Source organism: Salmo trutta, chromosome 12, assembly GCF_901001165.1.
Source record: "Salmo trutta chromosome 12, fSalTru1.1, whole genome shotgun sequence".
Taxonomy (NCBI): Eukaryota; Metazoa; Chordata; class Actinopteri; order Salmoniformes; family Salmonidae; genus Salmo; species Salmo trutta.
In genome coordinates, this window is record NC_042968.1 from 13,882,452 (window position 1) to 13,900,028 (window position 17,577).

Consider the following 17,577-nt stretch of genomic DNA (forward strand, 5'->3'; position numbering starts at 1 on the left):
TGTAGAGTATATTTAGGGTTATATACTGATACATGATTCACTCTTGTTTCAGTACATGTGAGACCCGCAGAGGGCACCCTAATCTACTTATATATGTATATAGGCCTGACAGTCATTGCAGAGGCGTGTGTCTAATGCACCACTCCTCCCTCTCTTACCTCTCAGTGTTATCCTGCTCCTGGCCCTCCACCTCTGCCTCTTCACCATGATTGGCATGCTGCTCTTTGCCAAAGGAGAGGTGCGCTCTGTTACACCCTGCTGGCTTTACTGTTGACGCCCAGTTCTCAAGCCTGAACGTGCCCCTTTACCTTACCTCACTACTGTTTTATTCACACGGCGGTACAGGCGTGAACAGAGCTTGTAGTTGTGTAGTATTACACCTGCCTGAATAGAGACCTGTACAGAAACTCACCCCCGCATGACCAGGATGAAGCACAATGGATGTACATTTAACATGGTTGTTATAACGGAGTTAAGTATCTCCGTATTACCTCTGTTTTGTCCCTAGAACCCAAAGCACAACGGGGAGTGGGAGACCTACTTCAGAGACTTGCCCACGTCTCTCTCCTCTCTCTTGGTGCTCCTCACAACAGCCAATAACCCTGATGGTAAGTTCACTGTGTAGGTCATAGTGAATGAAACATATATTTTCTGCTGCATAATGTACAGCTGTCTACTCCACCTAAAGCTGTCTTCATGTTTTTAACAGTGATGATTCCGGCCTATTCCTTAAACCGAGGATACTCCATCTTCTTCATTCTCTTTAGTGGTTTTGGTAAGAGCTAGCCACCAAATGAGCTGTTCAGGGACGAGGAAAATAGGAAACAGATTGAGTGGTAACACAGTTAGTTGTTAATTTGTCCTATTTACTGCTTCCAGGAACCTACTTCTTGATGAACTTACTAACTGCCATCATTTACAACCAGTTCAGGGGATACCTGCTGGTGAGTTTAAGACTGGCACTGGACATATGATTTAAATATCAGAGCATTTTAAGGTACAGTGTAAACCCCATAGAATATCATGATGAAACTGTTCTCCTGTGGCAGATGTCTGTCCAGGCATCCATCCTAAGGAGGAGACTGGGCGTCAGAGCTGCCTTTGAGGTCATGTCCTGTCAGGGGCGGGGTCACGACGCTACACACTCAGAGGAGCATGTGTAAGACTGCTCATTCTCTTACCCTTAAGCCCTACACACACAAAGACACACACACACTGAATGGCCTTACATCTTGTCCCTCCCAGAGAGCGTGTGCGGGTGGATGCCTCTTTGCAGGTCATGGCGAGGGTACAAATGAAGTCCTACTACAGACAAGCCATCATCAAGGTGAGAAAAGGCTACAGTGCAAATCTTTAGAACATGTGGATAAACATTTGAATATAACTCCCTTTGAATGTGCCTGTTTCCCTGTCTCTCGCTCACTCTCTCTCGCTCTCTCTCTCTCTGTGTCTCTCTCTCTCTTCCTGTAGAGAGTGCAGCAGTTGTCAGATGGCTTCATCCAGTGGGAGGCCTTCCGGAGTCTTTTTGATGAGCTGGACAAGGACCGCATCAAAGTGGTAGGGCCACATCTCATTAACTGCTCTGTGCTTCTTCACCGGATCAGTGTTACTGTTTTGGATGGACTTCAATGTTGGTTCTAAACAGGCTTATTTTACTTGTCTAAACGATAGCTAGATTGCTCCTGTAGGATTTGACGAGTCTTCATTGTCTTTCTCCTGCAGCACCCTCCGAAGCCAGAGTACAACTCTCCGCTCCTCCAGAGGCTTCAGTTGGTTTTCAGCCACTACTACGTAATGATAGTGGGCAACGCCGTGGCCCTGGCCAATGTCATGTGCATCTGTGTAAGTCCAGGACCTTCTCACAGACACTATGTCGTGCCTGTTGTTTGTTTGTCCAGCATATTAGACCGAGGCTCAACTTGTTTGCTCTCTCTGTTTCTCTCTGTGTGTTGCAGACCATACTGGTGCTTGACTCCGAGAAGTCCATTGCAGAGCGGGATGACTACTACATGGAAGTTATTAACTGTTTCTTTATTCTGTACTACCTGATGGAGATGAGTCTAAAGATATTAGCCTTTGGGTGGAGGGGCTACCTGTCATACAGAAACAACATCTTTGATGGACTTCTCACAGTTTGCCTTCTGGTAAGATATTCTGTAAATGACAGGAAACATATTAAAGGTGCAATATGTAGAAATCACTCGACCATTTCAATGCTTCTCCTAATTTCATTTTGACAATGTATAGTGTGTGTAGAGAATCATTTTACAGTCTAAACTGCTCTGAAGCTACATACTGCCCCTTTAAGCATATTTCTGTCTTGGTAATATAACTCAAAGTATTTTTTGATATTTTTTCTTACAGCTCCTTCAGATCACCATTTTTGCCACCTACAGGCTTCCATTTCCTAAATGGTTGGTGTCTTCACTTTGGTCATATTTCTCACTCAACAAATACATTCTGTAGAAGGAAATTGTTTTGAAGGATGGTGCTCATTTATATATACAGTAACAATAGTGATGAATTGTTGGCTCCCGAGTGGTGCAGCGGTCTAAGGCACTGCATCTCAGTGCAAGAGGTGTCACTACAGTCCCTGGTTCGATTCCAGGCAGTATCACATCTGGCCAGGATTGGGAGTCCCATAGGGTGGCTCACAATTGTCCCAGCACTGTCGGGGGTAGGCCGTCATTGTAAGAATTTGTTCTTAACTGACTTGCCTAGTTAAATAAAGGGGGGGGGGAAAGGAAAGAGTAACACACACATGGGTACATGGGAATGGTTTAAAACAGGAATAGAAAAATGGACATGAAGATATGTTACATAGTGATAAACATAGCAGAGGAAGAGAGTTACTGAATAAAATGCTATGAATGGATGAACGATAATAGATAAGAAACTAAGTAACTCTGTGAGATTGAATACACCTTTGTGTTGTGTGGTTGTCCCAGGAACCCAGCGTCGCGTGGTCTGATGTCTCTGTGGGAGATGGTGCGTCTGGTCAACATGCTCATCGTCGTCCGCTTCCTCCGAATCATCCCTGATATCAAGGTGAGGAAGTGGTGCCGCTGAGTAGTAGTAGTGCCATCATTTTCAATGTATGTGACAAGACCACTGTATATGTTGTATTTGGCTACACCTAGTGGTGGAAATTGTTTATTGCTCGACTTTTGCTATATTTTGGTGTACCGGTATGTCAATAGAGTTGTATTGTTGTAAATTCATGCCGGTACAGGCAATGTCTTTATCATCTCTGGTTATGCATGTTGGTATTACAATATATAAATAGTCATCCTTGTGTTGTAATGCCTCTTTTAGCTGATGGCCCTTGTAGCGAGTACTTTGGTTGACCTGGTGAAAAACCTCCGAGCTTTTGCAGGAATACTAGTGGTGAGTGACTCAATGACACTTGTTTTTTCTCTTTCCTTCTCTCATCCAGCTAGTCATTTTAAATGCATCTCCATACACTAGGCGTCTGTTTGCTGGACATCAAGGATTCCCTATCATAAATAACATCCTGTTTGTTCTTTAGGTGGTGTTCTATGTGTTTGCTGTCCTTGGCATCTGGCTGTTCCAGGGAGCCATCACAGCTCCAGGGAAGATGAGGTACAGTTTGACAATTATGTATTTGAAAACTTGTACACTATTCACAAACATCGAAAGTAGCAATGGCCTCATACAGTAGCTAATATGGCTGTTTTAATGTGTTTAACTGTGTGAGGTAATTGGAAGTTGTTTTGTATGTATTCCATTACAGTGTGATGTCCAATTCCAGTATGGAGAACATCACCATTAACTTCACCATGGAGTGTGGTTCCTACGAGCAGCTGGGCTACTGGCCAAACAACTTTGACGACTTTGCTGTGGGTGCCCTTCTCTTGTCTCTCGCTCTGCCAGCACGTGAAGTAGAATCATAGGCAGAGAACATAGGCTTAGCTCAAGGCCAATATTCTGTCTACTGTTGTAAGAGACCGGTTTAATGAGAATAGACTTTGGAAGGAATGAAACTGTAGAACACATGGTTGGCATTCTATCTGTGACTCATGTGTACTGGCTCTGACTGGGAAGGCTAGTGTTGTGGGGGTAACCTCTCAAGGGGATAATGCACTGAAGTAACTTTTAAAAGACACCCGTAAAATACCATGGTGGGTATGTTGACATTTCAGTCCTGATCAATCAAATGAATCTTTAAATTATGTCTAAATGTTGAGAGAGAGAGTGGACACTAACCTGTGTTTTCTTTCTCCTCTCCCTCGGTTTTGCTCAGTCTTCCCTCGTCCTCCTTTACAACATCATGGTGGTGAATAACTGGCAGGTGTTCATGGATGCCTACACCAGATACACCACAGAGTAAGCCAACAATAATACAAATCCGTACATGATTCTTATGATCCAACTGTCAGACGCTTCAATTCGTTTCCCTATCCACTAGAGGGCAGCAGTTGACGCTGAAGCACATCAGTCCTTTTCATTTTGGGCCATGCCTTACTTTAGTGAGCTCCCACTTCATAATATTTATCTAATTTCAGTTGTTCCCTAAAAAATTGCAACTGTTTGGTTGGTTAAATAAGCTTTTGTACCCAACTCAGGAACAAGGCTAGTAACAGTGAAAATACATGTAGGAGTGGGGCCATAGTTCACGTTCGTTATTTGCCCTGCTTAAAGAGAATGAAGACAAGTTAATTGTGCATGGGGCTCTGTTTGTAAAACAGTGATTATGGGTAATGGGGATGTGTCCATGTAAACAGTTGATCAGGTTTCTTCTCTCCTCCCAGGTGGTCCAAGGTCTACTTTGTCTCCTGGTGGCTTACCTCCTCTGTCATGTGGGTCAACTTGTTTGTGGCACTCATTTTGGAGGTATGTATCAACTTATGCTGGCCTGATTTGTACTTACTGTAGTTTAAGTGCCAAATGTTTTCTAAAAAGATGTAAGCTCAATGAATCCTCTGTTTTATGTGAAAGAACTTCATCTATAAGTGGGACCGAAGTGTCACATGTTCAGTGGCGGACGTTGAGCGAACAGGCTATGAGACCACTGTCCAGCTCATGTTCAGGTAGGTTGATTTTTAACTCTGCTCTGCCTCTGGCTTTTTGCTTCTGTTTGTTGTCTGGGCGGTTGCATATTCCTACTATTTGTTGTTGGTTTTAGGCCTATCCCAGTCACAAGCTGGGATGCCCTCACTGTCAGTGGTTCTGCCAGTTCTCTGTGAATGCAGTCAAATGTTTTGACTGTACATCTTAGCATCAAAAGGCACTGCCTAAAACCATGCCCTTTGGCTACTCACATTTCACTACTGTATCACTTTTCCCAAAAATCTGCGGAAATGCTTTTATCTGGGCAATTGTGTCTGGTGAGCTTTCTGATAACAAACTCTTAAAGGGCATGTATTTCTTCATGACCTAGCTTGCAGATAATCCATTATATAATTTAGGACTGGGAATTGCCAGGGACCTCACGATATGATATTATCACAATACTTAGGTGCCGACATGATATGTATTGCGATTCTCGCGATTTTATTGCGATATTAAAATTTGGTTTGCGAGTCGATGTTCCAAACATATTGCTCACCATGTCTGCTGCAGAGGGACAAGAGAGAGCCTTGATCAGTCGTGGAAATGAAAGCGCTGAAAACATCTTGGCTCACTTTTTATAGGATAGGCGCAGGTACAGCTTAGGTGTTTAGATAAAGGTACAGCTTAGGTGTTTAGATGCAGGTACAGCTTAGGTGTTTAGATGCAGGTACAGCTTAGGTGTTTAGATGCAGGTACAGCTTAGGTGTTTAGATGCAGGTACAGCTTAGGTGTTTAGATGCAGTTACAGCTTAGGTGTTTAGATGCAGTTACAGCTTAGGTGTTTAGATGCAGTTACAGCTTAGGTGTTTAGATGCAGGTACAGCTTAGGTGTTTAGATGCAGTTACAGCTGACTAGCATTTTTTGTTGTAAAAATCGTTACTAGTCAAAGTATCGATATAATATCGTCACAAATAATATTGCAATATGTAACTGTATCAATTTTTACCCCATCACTAATATAATTGGAAGCAAAAACATCCGCCCACCTTTTTAACCGCTTAACTAAACGCATGTCGCTGAAATATTTGCTGAAGGTGTGGTTGATATGTTTAGCAGGGACAAGTCAGAAGAGCAACCCTGAATGCCCATCCCTAAATGTACATTGTGGGCTACAGCAGCCACTTGCATGAGCACGCTTCGCTTCAACTCATTGTGTGTCTCTTGACACAGTTTCGTGTCCTGTCTTTAAAACTCCACTGTACCTTCCAGAGAACAAATTCAGGAGCCTACAGAGGAGGAGCTGGTCACCCAACTCCACCAGCACCCTCACCTGCATCTCAGCTGATGACCCTACACCCCTCACACACCATCGGACCCTACGTCCAACCAGGCTTGTGCCAGTCCAAAATAAACAGGGCCTTTACTGGCTATCACGTATTTCTGTGTGAATGTCAAGGACTCAAAAGCACAAAAGGGACAATATTGTTAGTGCTCTCTCAATTCTGATTAGTCCTATGTTGTCACATTTTTGTATGTTTTTGCACTCAAGCCACTGAACAAATGCCTCACTCCCTGCATCTGTTACTTTAAAAGTGAGTTTGAAAGATTACGTTGCTAAGCGTTTTGTTCATGGCAATCACTATATGCCATCAAACAAAACAAAATGCACCTCTGTTCTTAATGAAATGATTTAATAGGGAGTAAAAAGGGGAAAGGACTAGTTTTTATTCGTATATTTGTCATGAAAGCTGTTTCTTTTGCTTACCTGCCTTGCAATGTAAATAGGATTTTAATGCAATTTATAAAAAGAAAGCTGTACAGGGGGGAAACATGGGATGCATTTTATATTTGTGTTTTTAGCTAAATAAAGAAATCTCAGTGAACGTTATATAAATTACGAAATATGTGTTTAGCATCGCTGTAAATTATTCTCTCAAATGTGTAAAACAAATTTTAGACAAGGCCCGCCATTGCTGTTTTTTTGCATTAGGTAAAATCTCTCTTGGATAGCTACAGCTACAATTTCATCTTTTATTTGTATTTTTTATTTAACCTTTTATTTAACTATCTTGAAGTTACATAACTACCTGACTGTTGCAATCAGTTGGAAGGTGCCGGCATTGTGTGTTTTCTGAGACCCTCGGGTCTTCCCGACCATAAGCACCAAATGATGTCTCCCTCTTCCACACTCATCAGGCCAGGCTAGTTAGTGCTAAGATTAAATGAAGATTCCTGCTGATGCATCCTGGTGATGGTCATTTCAGATAAGGGTAATTAGCTCCCCGGGGCATGCAAGTCTTGACTGAGGAATCCTGCTCACACTGTGGAATGGCATGGTATAGAATGGAATGGGGGACTGTTATTCTACCAGAAGGGCAGTGGGAGGAACATGTGTTTTTGAGAATAATACAAATGGCATGTTTTACAACGTCATAATAAAATGCAATCAGAAAGATAATTACGGTGATCAAGACATGGCACCGTTCTAGGCATTGTCCCTGGGGTTTGTTCTGTGGTTCTATGCTAATAGAGTACACAAACACACACACACACACACTGGTGTTGACACTCCACACCCCACACACTCAAGCATCATGTTTACTGGAAACAGACGAAGGCAAACAAGCCAACTTCCAGAGGGCCTGACATCAAAGCTCTGACCTCCTCTCCGCCCACTATTTGTTTTCTTTTCCTCTTGGTGAGTTTGGGCTCGTGCAAGGCCTTACCACAAACCCTTTCCACAACCACATAACAATGTAGGGACATATCAGGTTAAAAGCCCATTGCATGACAATATGACAGACCATTGAGATATGATGTCGGCTATCTAGCCTGTGTAGGGCTATCTGGACCCTTCTCGTTGAGTCTTTCAGAGTAGTGGGTTCTAGATTTTAGAACAGGGATGGGCAACTGGCGGGGGCCCACTTTTGTAGGCCAGCGGACCAATTAAAATAATTTTTTTTGGGGGGGGGACTCAGTCGGGGTCTGAACTTACTGTTGAGAGTTAGAATAGATTACACAAGATGCAATTTTGAGATTTGGTTGTGCGTCAGAAGTCACACAATTACCCCATGACATGTTTTTTATTGGTAAGTTAGTCTAGCGGCCAGCTATCTAAACTTGTAGTAAGCATGGTCGAATTACCAACCGGCATGGGTCCCATTGATCATCAGTAATCATATTAAAAACTGCAAACATTTGCCTCCACCCTATGGCAAAATGTGTAGAATTGCATGAAATTGGTTATAAAACAAAAACATTTTCTCTACGTCCCATGGCAAGATGTGCAGAATTGCAGGAAATTAACTTTAAAACGTATAATGTTGCCCATCCCTGTTCTAGAAGGTTGAAGCTTCCATCAATTTTGCCAACATGTCAGCCATGTTCTATCTAGAGCCCACCACTGCAGTGAAGGCAGAGCCAGAGGCATCCCAGACGAGGCATGATTGGTGATAATTAGAAGCAGGTGGTTAATGAGTCCAGCAGACTAATGACTACTGTTTACCCAGCTTGATGAGGACAGACTAGGTCAACAGAGCCTGGCTGTCTGGAATGCCAACACTAGCAGGAGGGATAGGCCTAGGTGATGTGTGGTAGAGCAAGGGTTCCCAAACGTTGTTACTCAGGCCCCCTTTCCAGCATTGGAGAACATCCCGTGCCCCCTCCCCCTGCGCACTTTATATTGGCACAAGCACTGTTCATGATACAAACTGTTCAGACTCCTCTTGTTGGCGAAGAGAAAATGCAATTCTACAGATTTTGTTATGGTGTGCGGTGCAGAGAACGTTTTGAAGTAAATTTCCTCGAATTCTCCACATTTTCCTGTCTTATGTCTTATGTGATATTTCAGTGACTCAAACATGACAACAAAATCAATGGGCTAAAAAACCTAGCTAAGAAATGTGAACTGACATGACCTTTAGCTTCCCTGTGGCTCAGTTGGTAGAGCATGGTGTTTGCAACGCCAGCATGGTGTGTGCAACGCCAGCATGGTGTGTGCAACGCCAGGGTTGTGGGTTTGATTCCCACGGGGGGCCAGTACAAAAAAAATAAAAAATGCATGAAATGAAATGTATGCATTCACTACTGTAAGTCGCTCTGGATAAGAGTGTCTGCTAAATGACTAAAATGTAAATGTAAAAATGTCTATACATTTCTGAAAAGTTATAAACCGCTCTCTATGGTCTGCAGGTTGACAGGAACTGCTGATGCACTACCCAATTTCGAAATTGCACCCTGTGCATTTTACTATTGCAACATTCAGAGGTAGGTTGAAAGCCGGATTGAGTTCCTTAAAAATGAAACAAAATCATGCCCTTTACAGGCTAGCTGTGGGGACACAGTCTGGGAACGACTGTGCTAGAGGAATGCAGGCTGGGCAGATGTATATACGTGGAGATGTAGACTGTAGACATACTGTCCTCCTGCTCAAACATGGATACGGGACAATGGTTGATCCCCAGTGGCTGCTGTAGTTTCATTGACCTCAGTCAGTTGTATTGTATTGACTGTGGTGGCATTTATAGTCATTACATCCCCTAGGAACCTACTATATCACTGCAGTGCGTTTCTTTACCAGACCATATTTTGTTTACCCTGTCGTTTATTCAGTCACTGAGCTTGGCTGGGTTTGTTTCTGCTACCTCAGTGTTGGACTGCCTCACTTCTCACTAGACACTCAGTTTCATCAACGTTTCCCAAAATCAGTCATGGGTACGCAAAGGTTTTTGGCTTTGCCCTAGCACGAAAGAGCTGATTCAAATGTAAAACTTGATGATGAGTTGATTATTGGAATCAGCTGTGTAGCGCTAGGGCAAAAATCAAAACGTGGGGTCCCCAGGACCGAGTTTGGGAAACGCTGGTCTCTAGGCCTACATGCATACCAAACAGCATGAGGAATCAAATCAAATCAAATGTATTTATATAGCCCTTTGTGCATCAGCTGATATCTCAAAGTGCTGTACAGAAACCCAGCCTAAAAACCCCAAACAGCAAGCAATGCATGTGAAAGAAGCACGGTTACAGTAATTGGTTGAATGAGTCACATGTCTCTCTGTCTGATTGCCAGCTGTCAGTGCCTCTATCCCCCCTCACACATTCCCTGCAGAAGATGCTCATGGGAAACTAGCACTCTGTGTTACCTGCCAAACTAAATGATGTCATAGCCTGGCGACCTTTTGCTCTGTGCGCTGAAATGCCATGGATGAGAGATGTCAGTCCTCCAAGCATTTGAAGAATGCAGGTGCCGACAGGGGAGGTGACCCAACAGGGTTAGCTCTCTCTCTCCTTCTCTCTCTCTCTTTTTTACTAAAGAGGATATTGGAAACAAAGTGAGGCATTCACATGCAGTGACAAACAGACTAGTTGGTCTTACCTCCTACTGCTTGAAGAAGGATGGTGTTTGTTGCTCACTGTGGGTTTTGGTTGATCTTTCCCTGTGTTTGTGTTATTCCCTGGGTGAAGCAGTTGGCAGGACTACCAATGCTAGTTACAGCACGTGGGACTGATAACCCTTTTTGTTTCTGGAGTAGCAGAAAATATCATAATTCACACTGCTTCTGAAACTGTCTTTCCCTACTAGTGAGCTCATTGTGGCGGTCGTCAGTCCTTCCAGAATTGTTCTACTAATATCTCACTGACCTGAAAGGGTTCTGAGCAGCTGCACCATGTTCTCACTGATTACCGAGGGGAGTTTTTTCCCCCATTATCTGTCTTTTCTCTCTCGTTCTGTAATAAGGGAATTACTGCTCTTTTTGTTCCTGATCAATATGCTTCACCTGATCAGTCAGATGGTTTGACTGTATCTCAAGGTCTTTCTTATTTGGGTGAATAGGCCTAATACCAACATATATGCTATTGAAAATCCAATTGAACTGCCAATTCTGTCCCTCTATTGAATCTCAAGCTGTCACCCTTATAAGTAGTGTGGCGTCTAGAAAGTTGAAGAATATTGAACAAAAAGATTCCATTCACCATCCAGCTGCTGATCGTGGATCATCTCTCACCTCTTAAGTCTCGCCACCATAGTTAATAGAGGAGGTGCGAGGAAACTGATCTAGGAGCAACTGTCGAGGGGCAGGTTTAGTCGCCACCTACTTCTCCACCTTTCCCTGTTCACCTGAAGGCTTAGCTAACCTGCCTCTATAAGCTCTAATGATACCTGCTGGCCCCGGCCCGTTCTCTCACCCCTTTCACCAAATGCGGGAGGCCTGCTTTTACAGGACCTTTTGAAGTTGCCGCACCTGGTTGCGATCTTAAATTTCGCCCAGGGAAAACGCGGATTTATATAATTGAAGGGATCCAACTCCACAGGTCTTTATGGTGAGGTATTGGGCTGTTCTCACCCTTTGTGAAGCCACAGGAAGAGAATAGAAGGAGATGTCCCTACACCCACACCTCCATATAGCCTTTACCCTTTACTCTGAGACCAGGCCACCCATGTCTGGACACACGGGAGAGGTATGACCTACACCACATATCACCTCCCCTTCACCACCTACTGCCTCACAACTCCGTCACCACATCTTCCAGGTCCTAAATGAGGTCTCCCTGACTGTAATTACTCAGCCGCCCACCAAACCGACCGACCGACCTGGCCCCTTTCTTCTGTTCAATGGCTGCCTGCCTGCCCTACTGAGTGGGAGCAGATGCACCTGTCTGTCAGGCCCTGCCCAGCTCCTTTCTCTGCCTGGTGGAGAGGCGGAGCTGGGGCTGATGCCCACTCAGGTGAGCGGGGCCGTTGATCTGGGGCACGGTGCACTCTGGCAGCCTCCTCCAACACCTGCCAGCCAGGTGCCACTTTATCGCCTCGCTGCCCCCTCCCTCTCGCTTCTGTTTGTCCGGTTTCACTCCCCATGCAGGATAAGGAGGGCTGTAAACAATAAAGGAGAAAGAGGGGAAAAGTTCAGGACATTCCACTTTCAGCCTGTCTCACGCCAAGCCCATCTTTAGCAAGCAGCAGCTGGTTCTCACTCGCCCACTTTCTCTCTCTTGCTCTCTCTCTCTCTCTCTCCTACTCTGGGTGTGTGAGTGAGAGAGAGAAGTGTATTGCTTTGATCAATACTCCAAATTGCATAACACAATAGTAAGAATTTTAGTTGAAATGACTAAGCATTAGCTACAGATATTTTATTGAAGTGCCCTTTTCAGTGATTGAATATTCAGTCAAAAACCCACAGGAATACTTTCGTCAAGTTTCTTCCGCACTTTATGGCAGAGCAGACTTCAGAAAAACGAGATGCTGTTCAAAGCACTGTTGATTGCTCTGCCAGCCTAATGACATGAAAAGCGATTTCTGCAAACACCCCTCTCTGTGTCTGGCACTGTAACTCTCCAGTAATAAATTAACTTGTGGCCAAAGTGCGGAATGCATTCTTCAGCAGCGGAAGCAATCAGTCTGCCCGTACTGCCCTTTCTCTCCCGCTCAAAACACTTAGAGAGCAGGCTCATTAGCATACAGGTGAGAAGAAGTAAGTAGATGAAGCAGGTCTTTAGAAAGGGAAGAGGGAACGACTAGGGCGATGATTGCAGAGTAAGAAGCAACGCTTTTTTTCTGGGAACAGAATGAGGGGGATTTTCCCTCAGAAATATTTAGGTCAACATTGGCATGTAGACAGAAGCCAGCAGCTGTCCTCTGGGCTCTGTCTGTAGGAGGCAAGGCAGCCATTAGTCTCTGTCAGAGCAGAGCTGCTCTGGGGAACTTCCATACTTAATGACAGGGATCTCACCGCTAGATGGCAGTAGTTGCTTCCTAGATGCAACAAGTCCTAGATGCAACAGGTGGTGAATTCTATGAGACCATCTTACCCCCCACTTTTTCTATGAAGAGAAAACAAAGGGCTTGTAGTTTATGGAAGTTTTTAAGACCTAGGCCTACAGTGTTACCAGTTTTATCAGGCATGGTGTGCAAACATGAACATGAAAAAAAGTCCAGTTCCCTGTTGTTGGACATAGCTGGCTTTTTAGTCATGCTGTTTGCTGGACCCTGGTTAAATAGAAGGACTGCTCTGCATTGCTATGATAATGATGAGGTTATCATATGATGTCCATTATGGCCCAGCTCTTATCACCCCTACATCAGCGGCCCTACATCAGCGGCCCCTACTCCCATCCCAATGTTGTTCTGATTTCTCAGTAATCCACCTTGACAAAGCGTCTCATATTTTTATTAATGTTGATTGACCCCCCTTTAGATATAAAACCTATTTAGCTACTCTCCATATAAGGGCCTATTGTTCATCGTCCACATTCTTGTGTGTGTGTATGTGTGTGTGTGTGTGTGTGTGTGTGTGTGTGTGTGTGTGTGTGTGTGTGTGTGTGTGTGTGTGTGTGTGTGTGTGTGTGTGTGTGTGTGTGTGTGCGTGCGTGTAGAGATGAGGGGGAGCCATCTCCTGTGGGCAGAGTTGTACTTAGTTGCGGTGAACGTGAGAAGGGTCACTGATGTGGCATCTTAAGTTTCCTGGTAATCGCTCTTGAAGGAAGTGTTCAGAGTTTCCCACAGAGACAGGACAATGAGTCTAGTCTTGGTTAGTGGAACGCAGCTACCTGCCACCCCTCTCCCTCACTCGCTCTCCCTCCCAATCTCTCAAATCATTCTCCATTGAAAGGGAGCCTACATATTTTCATAGATCAAGTCTCTTCGCAGACGGTATGTAATGGATACTTCTAGAATGGAACTGTTTCTATTGGCTTTAATAGATCTACAACCTTACCTTGAAAATGTCCAAAGCTGTTTCAGTGATTTTTAGGGAATGCGATTTCTTTATCATGATTTTGCGCTGGTTATACGGTAGGTGGGGAGAGTTACAGGTAGTGAATTCAGGTGTGCTTCAAAACGTGGCGTCGTAGTCCTTAATGAACTCCATGTATTGTTCGGTGTGCAGTGTCGTTTTGGCAGGACTGTAGCCTATCCAAGTGCCTTGAGGAAATGTGGCGGGATTGGCCTGATGGACGTGTGTATTTTTGCCATATTAGTGGGCCCATCCTGTTAAAGCCAAGGATTATTCTCTGCTTTAAGCCCATGTCACCACTGTTTAAGACTGTTAGTGGTTTCGATGCGCCCCAATACATTTTCTCAGAGGCTGACGGAACCACCTAAGCTCATTACAGTCCTGTGGGCAGCGGTGTGGTGTCTAGTGGTCGACCCTGCTGACCCCTGAGGGTCACGGGGTCAACATGCAGGGTCAACGGAGGGGGTGCCATACAATGAGGCTGACATGATAAACATGAGCTCCCAAGGGACAATGCTAACAGTTCTCTATTCTGGATCTATACCCCTGAGCTATAAATTGAATGCATCCATCCAACTTGATTTCATTGATGACCCTGAAAAGGAGGGAGTCTATGGGAATCCGGGGTGAAGTTGGGTGAATGGTTGGTGTGGAGATGGGGAGCTAAGGAACAGACATCCTCACTAGAATGTCCAAGCTGAGCTCCTTCCTCTGCTTACAGCCCTCTGATATGACTTGGCTGCAACGTCCAAACATTGTCCTGGCCTCCAACCTTAACCCTTATGTAAACGGTAGTCTTCATGGCAGATCAGACCACCACCAGGCCAGGGATGTGAGAAGTGAAGTGGGGAAAGCAATGAACATGGACGTCTCGGTGCATAATGTTCTGGTGTGGATCTCGGATGGATGCGGACTTGTCAGATGAAGGGAGAGCTGGAAATAAAAGAGGGTGAAAATGATGTCAATGAAACAAATGAGAATAATGAAGAGTAATAATCTCATGGAAAAGAAAGCTCCTCGTAGTCTGGATGGATGAGCGAGGGAGGCGGGAGGAGAGAGGAGGGAAGAGACAGGGTGCTGAAGAGAAGGGGGCTCCTCACTTCGCTCGATTAGCACGGTGTGCAGTATTTTAGCCCCCCCCCCCACTCGCGCATGCCTCACACAGTTGCCATCGTTAGCGGCGGCAGTAGCCTGTCAGGCGCTCTGGTGTGCAGTGTAGGGCCTCCTTTGTGCCAAGGTGGGGAGGGTGTTGGAGGGAGGGATGGAGGGGGAAGCAGGGGCAGCCGGCGGGGCCTTGCAGCTGTCGCGAGGGTCGGCCCATGGACGCCTGTGATCAGCCAGCCGTGAAATCTGCCCTGAACAGCTCTGCATTCAGGGCACAGGCAGACCCTGACCCAACCACACACATACACACACCCTCTCTTTGACTAAACCTTCCCTTTACTAGTGGGGCTCGAATGGCGCCGACTATTAGTTGCCCCCTTTCTGTCAATAACCCTACCCCCCTTCCTATTCTAAACAGGCATCTAAATACACTAGTAACAACTTAAAGGAATGTAACTTCACTTCTCACTGAGGAAATGACTTGTTCAGACATACTTTTGGAAAGCTTAAAAAGGATGAAACTGGTCTGTGCGTTGCATTTCATAACTTGTGCTAGATATCACTTTTCTCTTTACAGAGAGATAGGATCATAGTTAAGATAAGGATTATTCCCTCTCTCACCCTACTATCACCAGACTGATCATCAATGGCCCAACTGTTGCACGGTATGCTGGGAAGTCTGGTAGTGGAAATTTACTGTGACCTCAGCAGGCAAATGTTGGATTTGCATAACGGGTGTCGGATGGTGATTGGTGAAACCTGGCATTCCTGGTCTTGTCTGGTTCCCCTCGCTGACACTGTGTTCAGGGGAGAAGGAAGATGGGCGCTGAGGGGGGGCGTTGGGGGGAATTCCCTAAAGCTATGGAAAGAATTGGATGTCTGATTAGAAGAAAATATGTTTGGACCACTTCCATTACGGTTGCACAACAGTCACACAACAGTCTTTATAATTGTTGATCAGTTATTTGTTTACATTTGATTATTTATTCCGTTGACGATAGTGATGGTTATGACAGCGCAATGCTTGTGAAGTATTGAATGTGTTGCCATTAGCATAGATATGAATTATCCTTAGGAACCATAACCCTTTTTCTTTAAAATGGCCAAACTCGCCGTACCCATCGCAAGCAGAAACTGTGATGCCGTATGCTCTAAACAGGACCCGGTGAATAATAGATGGCTGTGACACCTCAGGATTCCATCAATATGATGTAGCTTAATGATGTGCTCTGCGCTGGCCTGTGTATCTGGAAGATCAGCTCAGGTCTGAATGGAAGACAGGGAGGCTAGCCTACCCAGGCTGCAGAATGGTTCATGGGTGAGTCCTGTGCCCTGGCTGCTGGGCTCTAAGTTGGAGGTTGGATCTTGGATGGGAACCCAGACGGCTGCTCCTGCCATAGCAATGGAGCAGCCGCCCCCGGCCCCCACCTCCGTCTCCTCTTCGCCCCCATCCAACCCCCTTCATCCTTTCAAGTTGTGCCAGAGCAGAAGTCTGCCCTCTCTACTTGGGGTTATTGTCTGCCACTTCCACTTCCTCTTTTCTCTCTCTTCTCCTTTCCTGGAGACACCACTGTTTGTTTAGTGACTACACACACCACCCATACTGCTTCTCCACTTGCGCGGTTCAACGCTTTCTGTTGTATGCAGCTAGAAGTACAGTATGGCGTGCCTTCAAGGAAAGCCATGACATTTACTGCAATGATCACTCTTAGACTGTGACATTTCATATTTCTGCATTTTTTACAATTCACCCATATTGCTGCAACCCGCTGGTTGATTCTTATTTATAAAACTCTCTTAGGCCTCACTCCCCCCCATCTAAGATATCTACTGCAGCCCTCATCCTCCACATACAACACCGGTTCTGCCAGTCACATTCTGTTAAAGGTCCCCAAAGCACACACATCCCTGGGTTGCTCGTCTTTTCAGTTCGCTGCAGCTAGTGACTGGAATGAGCTGCAATAAACAGTCAAACTGGACAGTTTTATCTCAATCTCTTCATTCAAAGACTCAATCATGGACACTCTTACTGACAGTTGTGGCTGCTTTGTGGGATGTATTGTTGTCTCTACCTTCTTGCCCATTGTGCTCTTGACTGTGCCAATAATGTTTGTACCATGTTTTGTGCTGCTACCAATTTCTGTTGCCGCCATGTTGTTGTTATGTTGTGTTTCTACCATGCTGTGTTGTCATGTGTTGCTGCCTTGATATGTTGTTGTCTTAGGTCTCTCTTTAAGTAGTGTTGTGTTGTCTCTCTTGTCCTGATGTGTGTTCTGTCCTGTATTTATATTGTATTTATTATTATCATTCTTTTACATTTCAGGCCCCCGTCCCCGCAGGGGACCTTTTGCCTTTTGTAGGCCGTCATTGTAAATAAGAATTTGTTCTTAACTGACTTGCCTAGTTAAATAAAGGTTAAATACAAAACATTTAAAAAATGGTATTGAATACAGCATGTGTGGTCGTTGATCATGTTGATCAGGTCTGAGGTGAAAGAAGGATTCCCTAATGTCAGTGGACATCTGTGTTGGTAAGAAAGATCGGCCAGTGATAAAGAACATGTCTCTGCAGGCAAGAGAACTCGCCCTGGAGCTTCCAGAGAGAAGTGGATGGACCAGTGAGCTACACAAGTCATATTTCCTTCTGAACGTTCTTCAGTAGACTCAACTCCCAGACAGGCTTATATGATTTTCTTTCTGAAAGACTCATTTTTACTCCTTGTTGATACCA

The 17,577-nt window shown here is 44.8% G+C and overlaps 1 protein-coding gene and 1 long non-coding RNA gene across 2 annotated transcripts in view; both read left to right on the forward strand.

The window, feature by feature from the left end:
- LOC115202960 (two pore calcium channel protein 2) overlaps positions 1-7,469 on the forward strand; it is a 14,139-nt gene extending 6,670 nt beyond the window's left edge. The window contains exons 7-24 of the mRNA XM_029767169.1: positions 166-238; positions 509-608; positions 710-775; positions 880-944; positions 1,050-1,159; positions 1,246-1,327; positions 1,471-1,557; positions 1,723-1,842; positions 1,956-2,144; positions 2,365-2,414; positions 2,949-3,048; positions 3,316-3,387; positions 3,530-3,603; positions 3,755-3,860; positions 4,265-4,347; positions 4,773-4,854; positions 4,960-5,051; positions 6,284-7,469. Of these exons, the coding sequence (XP_029623029.1) occupies positions 166-238; positions 509-608; positions 710-775; positions 880-944; positions 1,050-1,159; positions 1,246-1,327; positions 1,471-1,557; positions 1,723-1,842; positions 1,956-2,144; positions 2,365-2,414; positions 2,949-3,048; positions 3,316-3,387; positions 3,530-3,603; positions 3,755-3,860; positions 4,265-4,347; positions 4,773-4,854; positions 4,960-5,051; positions 6,284-6,359 (1,627 nt within the window). The 3' untranslated portion in view covers positions 6,360-7,469. The remainder of the gene's footprint in view (positions 1-165; positions 239-508; positions 609-709; positions 776-879; positions 945-1,049; positions 1,160-1,245; positions 1,328-1,470; positions 1,558-1,722; positions 1,843-1,955; positions 2,145-2,364; positions 2,415-2,948; positions 3,049-3,315; positions 3,388-3,529; positions 3,604-3,754; positions 3,861-4,264; positions 4,348-4,772; positions 4,855-4,959; positions 5,052-6,283) is intronic.
- On the forward strand, positions 5,068-6,028 carry LOC115202964 (uncharacterized). Its single transcript, XR_003880096.1, has 2 exons — positions 5,068-5,690; positions 5,741-6,028. It is a non-coding gene; the product is annotated as an uncharacterized LOC115202964 (long non-coding RNA).
- Positions 7,470-17,577: the final 10,108 nt, after the last annotated feature.